The sequence below is a fragment of the Orycteropus afer genome, unplaced genomic scaffold (genome assembly GCF_000298275.1).
Source record: "Orycteropus afer afer isolate SDZICR_OR568_19922 unplaced genomic scaffold, OryAfe1.0 scaffold00421, whole genome shotgun sequence".
NCBI classification, from domain to species: domain Eukaryota; kingdom Metazoa; phylum Chordata; class Mammalia; order Tubulidentata; family Orycteropodidae; genus Orycteropus; species Orycteropus afer.
This window is the reverse complement of record NW_006922008.1, coordinates 34,109-40,108: the sequence shown is the minus strand read 5'-3', so window position 1 is coordinate 40,108 and position 6,000 is coordinate 34,109. Positions and strand designations below refer to the sequence as shown.

The following is a 6,000-nucleotide window of genomic DNA, read 5'->3' as shown; positions in this document are numbered from 1 at the left end:
TCATGCCGGGAGGGAAGGTGGGAGGAGGAAGGTGGTGGCCTTTGGGGCAGGGGTGACTGGGTGATTTTAGAATGGGGTCTAGGGTCTGTTCTTCTCAGCAGAAAGAGGAAGGGATCATAAAGTTCTTTATTAGAGACCTACAAAAAATGAGAGAACGCCCTATTACTCTCACAAGTTGGGATTTCTTGTTTCTTTCTTCTTTCTACAAAACGGCAGCAGGAGAGAAAGGCAGGAGGCAGACGGCTGGGACTGGGTTCAGATCAGGGGGAGCCAAAGAGACCAGGGTGCTCTAGCCCACAGGGTCACAGGCTGGTTGCACCCACAGGCAGACTGGCTGCCTGCCTCCTGGGAGGACTGTGGACAAGAGGGCAAGAGGCGGGAAGATGGCTGTCCCGGGTCAGCAGTAGCACCGCTCCCCTGCCAGCCACCCCAGGGGCCAGACCGAGGGAGACTGCAGGAAGGGCACTGCAGAAGGGCTGGGCATTCGTCAGGGCCCCTCCTGAGGACCACAGGGTCCGAGGTGGGCAAGGGCAGTCGGGACACTTCCCTGCTTGTCAGCCAATCAGCTTCTTCAGGAAGGCCTCCAGCTGGTCCTCGTCCTTGATGCCCACAAACTTGTCCACCACATCCCCATTCTTGATGGCCAGCACGGTGGGCACGGCAGATACCTGGGTGAAGGGAGATGGAGTCACCCACATGGACAGTGCCTCTCAGCTGCTGCTCCTGAGCCTCTGCAGGGAGGCTGGTGGCGAGGCCAGGGCCATGGCGGCCCAAAGCCACAGGCAGGGCTGGATGAAAGGGGCCCTTTCCTGGTGCTGGGCGACTGTAGGACCTGGCGGTTCTCCCACTGGAGACGGTTCTTCCACTTGGGCTCCCAGCAGTGCCCTTCCTCCCCGCCGTGCCTCTGACTCACTGGCCCAGTGGTCTAGCCGCAATGACAGGAGATGAGAATAACCAGCAGCTGTGGTCGGGGCAGGGCAGCATGGCACAGGGCAAGACCTGGAGATGGGGCTTTGCCGCTCATTAGCGGAGGGCCTCAGCCCGCCACGCCACCTCTGGGAGCCACAGGGTCCTCGTCCATCCCCAGGGGTGAGAATATCTACTGTGAGCACTCGGAACAAGGATAAAGGCTTGGACACACAGAGCTCAGTGCGAGGCGCTCGGGCCCTGGAGCCCAGGGTGGCTCCAGGGCACTCCTGCTCCTACCAGCAGGGCAATTGTGCGTTTCTCTAGGTCTCAGTGTCCACATCTACTAAATGGGGACGCTGACACTCCCCTGACGGTTAGCAAGCTCGTGAGAAAGGCCTGGCGAGCTGCACCGAAACATCAGCACTGAAAACCCCACGAGGGGCCGGGACCCACATTCCATCTCCATTACAGGCGAGAGGGGGACGCTCAGGGTAATGTTGCCTGTCGGCAGACAGTGAAACCTAAGCCACCCTGACCCCAGCCAGATGCCTCAGAGCTCAGCGATACTGGTGGGTCTCTGCCTCTCCCCGACACCCACAGCCGTGTGGGCCCTCGGTCCCCCAGAGAAGGAGCCTGCTCACACCTGTTCCTGCAGGAGCAGCCAAGAGATGCGGTGGCAGCTCAGGGCTGGGGCAGCTTCGTGGGCAGTGGGAGCCCCACAGGACAGGTGTGTGCTCCCTATTGATAACGTTTAAAATGACAGCAACATAAATGGACCAAGTCTGTACACATGCACGTAAAACACCTGGTCACGGACAGCCAAGCCAAGTGCAGAGTTTACCTTGAGGGGTTGGAGAGGGAGGAGACTTTCTGTTTGACACATTTGTAAACTGTTGGATAAGCTTTCCAAACACAAAAACCCCTACAGAGTACAAGTCTATTCTGACTCTCACGGGGTTGCCATGGCCGGTGCCTCTTATCAGAGGACCGACGACTGAATGACATGATCCGTGTGGAGTCTCAGGGCAGTGCCCTGCACCCAGCAAGCCCATCGGAAAGTGCAGACCCTGGCACGGTGCCTGGCACAGAGCCACCAGGCACCCACTGAACGGCAGCCACAGAGGTGCCTCTAACACAGGGCCCTGCCTCTCTAGGCTTGACCGGCTGAGTCCAGAAACTCAGACTCAGGCGACCAGTGCGAGGGAGAGGCTCAGCAGTCCAGCCTGACACCTATAGTCTATGAGGGTGCTGGAGGCAGATGGGGCAGACATCCCTGACCTCTGAGGCATTCACTCAGGGCCCCTCAGGGAATGTAAATGAGGCCCCTGCCTGCACAGCATCTCCCACTGTCACCCCAGGCTCCTGCCTGGCATTCACGGGCACCTGAAAACCATCGAAACAAGATAAACCAGACTTCTCTTCCACACTAGCTAACTACAACATCACAACGTGGATTCACACAAACATACCAGCTTCTGAGTGCTGCCCTGCCCACGAGCCACCTGGGGGTTACAGATCGAAGATTTAAAACACTCACACTGGCACGTTAGTTTTAAAAAAAAAAAAGGCCTGGCCCACATCTCAGCTGGTGCCATCCCCCACTCCAACTTCACCATATGGGCCCTACACCCGCTCCTAGGCAACATGGCCCAGGCCCTGTCTGTGCCAGTGCCTCCAGGGCCCTGCAGAAGTGTCCTGGGCTGGTGTGGGTGATGGCTGACATAACCTTCTGGGAGGGTGCCGGCTGGCTGACTGGCATTGGGCAGAACACACGTCACTGCTCACGGTCCCCACAGATGGCTCTGGCCTCTGTCATTCTTAACTCTGGCGTGGGTGAAGGGCCCAGGACTTGTCTTGCCCAGTCGATGGCCACAACAGCACCTTCATGGTGTTTCAGTCTCTTGTGCCCTCTAGCGGTCAGTGAAGACAACTGGGCACCTCAAATCTGGCCATTTTCAACTGCGGCACAAAACTTTACTAGCTGTTCAACATAGCACTTTCCAGACACCACCCTGTCCTGTTTCCCTTCATTATGCAAGAAGTGCTCTGCCATTTCTCGCAGGGTGAGCAGTTTTTCTAGCAGGATTCTTAAGCTTGCCAAGGTGGAGACAGCCAAACAGAAGATAGTTTTCTTTAAGAATGACACGTGATCACATAAACCATTGCTTCCATGACCCAGAGACCAAAAGACTAGATGGTGCCCATCTACCACGACTGATTACTCTGATCGGGACCACAGAAGGTCTGGTGCAGAACAGGAGAAAGATGCAGAAAAAATTCAAAATTATACAAAAGACCAGATTTACGGGTGGACAGACTGGTGGGACCCCTGAGCCTGTGGCCCTTAGACACCCCTCAGACCTGGAACTGAGCCCACCCCCTTGGATCACCTTTCAGCCAAACAACAGACAGGCCTGTAGGGTGAACAGTAACCCTTGTGAGGACGGATTCCTCAGAATAGTGAACCACAGGAGACCACCAGGGCAGAAGTTGCCCAAAAACAAAGCTGAGAAGGCAGGACGGGGCAGGAAAGAAGGACAAATGGAAACAGGGAACCAAGGAAGGAAGTGGGAAGAATGCCGTTACAGGGAGGGAATTGCAACTAATGTTATGAAACAAAACGTGTATATGTATACACACACACACACACACACACACACACACACACACACACATATATATATTTTAATAACCTTTTATAGTAATATGGGTGAAAGTTTACAGAACAAATTTGTTTTCCATTCAACACTTCACACACCTTTTGTGACCTTGATTGCATTCCCCACGTGATGTAACAGCTCTCTTCCCACTTCTTCCCTGTGGTTATCACTTCCCTTCACCCTTCTTTCCATCCCTTCCAGCTTCCTGGACTTTTTCCTGGGCGAAGGCTGCCCTTTTGATCTCGTATGGTGGATTGTTCTAAGGAGTCAGGACCTCGCTGGTGTTACTGCTCACTGACAGGCCTGTCTACTGGTTGGCTAGAAGCTGAGCACATGGCTGAGTTTAGCTGCAGGCTTGAAGGCTGTCAGGGCCACAGTCTTGGCAGTTACATTGGTCTATTAGACCAGGAAGCCTGGTCTTTTTCTCCTTTTTCATTGAGCTTCGTTCCACATTTTTCTCCCACTCTGTCCAGGACCTTCTATTGTGATCAGTCAGCAGTGGTAGTCGGGCACCACCTAGTTCTTCTGGTCTCAGGGTCATGAAGGCTGGGGTTTGCATGATCCATTAGTCCTCTGGACTAACTGTTTTCTGGCACCTTTGATTTTCTTCACTCTTCTTTGCTCTGGACGGAGAAACTAATAGTTAGACCTCGGATGGCTGCTCATAAGTTTTTTAAGACCCCAGTTGCTACTCACCAAAGTAGGATGTAGATACAGTGGAAGAAAAATGTGGAACAAAACTCAAAATCATAAAAAAGACCAGGCTTACGGGTCTGATAGAGACTGACAGAACCCTTGAGACTATGGCCCTTAGACAGCCTTCAAGCCTGGAACTAAACTCACCCCTGTGGCTCAACTTTCAGCCCTAGCCTACAGACAGGCCTGTAAATGATAACACCAGGGAGGTCCTCACTCACAGCAACCAACCACAAGAGATCAAAAGGGCAGCCTTTGCCCAGGGATACAGCTCAGAAGGAAGAGAGGGAGGGAAAGAAGGATGGAGGGAAATGGTGACCACAGGGAGGGAGTGGGAAGAGAGCTGTTACATTGTGGGGAGTGCCATCAATGTCACAAAACGTGTACGAGCTCTTGAATGGAAAACAAATTTGCTCTGTAAACTTTTACCCAAACCACACACACACATGATTTCAACCATTAAAACAAACAAACAAAAAGAATGACGGGTTCGGCCCCATGATGACGGCATCTGTGTACACTCACGTGCACACCTGTACACGCGTGGACCGTGCTGCAGAACAGACTCGGTCAGGTAGGAAGCAGACACGCGACTGACGTCACTTCATCAGTCATTACTGCTAAGGTGATTTTGTGCAGTTTGGGTTTTCAACAAACAACACAGACACAGACCAAGGCCTGCAGAAGCTGGCTTTTCCAGGAACTGCAGGGCCACCTGGACTGTGACTGAGGAGGTGGCAGGGTGGTGGCTGTGGCTCTGCCAGTACCCAGTTCAGCTGACAAATCAGGAGGGGCTCATGTGTGTCAACACTCTCTGGAATGAAGTGCATGGATTCTCCACGTCTCCTCCTGGAATGGTGGGACAGGTGTGAGGGGCAGGATGGAGCTAGGACGTGGCTTCTCTTGGTGCCAGAAGGCTCCTGCTCCAAAGAGAACCAAGGGCCGGAGAAAAGCTAGGGTGGGCTGCATGGCTTCCTATGCTTGGGTAGAGACAGCAAGAACGCAGGCAGGTGTGGGCAGCCTCTGCCCACCGAGCTTGGCGTCCCCGCCAGCCTGCTGTCTGCCCGATTTCATCCTTGTGAGCTGTTAGGGAGCTATCCAGGGACAGGCAGAGCTCCAGCACCACAGGGGCATGCTAGGTGCCTGGCACCCTCCTTCTCAGCCAACCACAGAACTAGGGCAAAGGGAAAGATCGCCGATCCCCAGCTGCCGCGCAGGGAGCCTTTCCGTGTCAGGCACGACACCGAGCACTCGCATCTGTGATCTGGTAAATTCTCGAGCAAAGTTGGGCTAGTTTGCAGATGAGACTGAGGCTTGAAGGCTGAGTGACTGTTCCAAGGTTAAGAGGCAAGCTGAGTGGTAGAGCTGGGATGTGAAAGCAGATCAGCACATAACGCTGGGCCTCTGGCCAAGAGCAGGGAAGTGGAGGTATATGTGCTCCAGTGGGGGGAGGAGGACTAACTGGGGAGGACTGAAAGGTTTCCTGATTCAATACAGAAGGCCCAAATGTCTTACTAGAGCTACTGAGTGCAAGAGGGTTCTTTGAAAAGCTACTGAGAAAACCAAATCATTTGGGGACACTTTTCACCCCTTCATCCGTGGCTCCTGCAGGAGAGAAAGGGTGCCTCCCTGACCTGAGGTGTGCACTAAACACTGCAGGAACCACACGAGTTACAGGGAGCCTGCGGCTCAAACTAACCAAGAGGCGTCCTAGGACGGGAAGGGCTGCTGCGAC

At 54.0% G+C, this 6,000-nt stretch overlaps 1 protein-coding gene across 1 annotated transcript in view; it reads right to left on the bottom strand.

The window, feature by feature from the left end:
• Positions 1-554: 554 nt before the first annotated feature.
• Positions 555-6,000, bottom strand: part of TXN2 (thioredoxin 2) — a 38,082-nt gene continuing 32,636 nt past the window's right edge. Inside the window, exon 3 of the mRNA XM_007953970.2 lies at positions 555-668. Within this exon, the coding sequence (XP_007952161.1) occupies positions 555-668 (114 nt within the window). The remainder of the gene's footprint in view (positions 669-6,000) is intronic.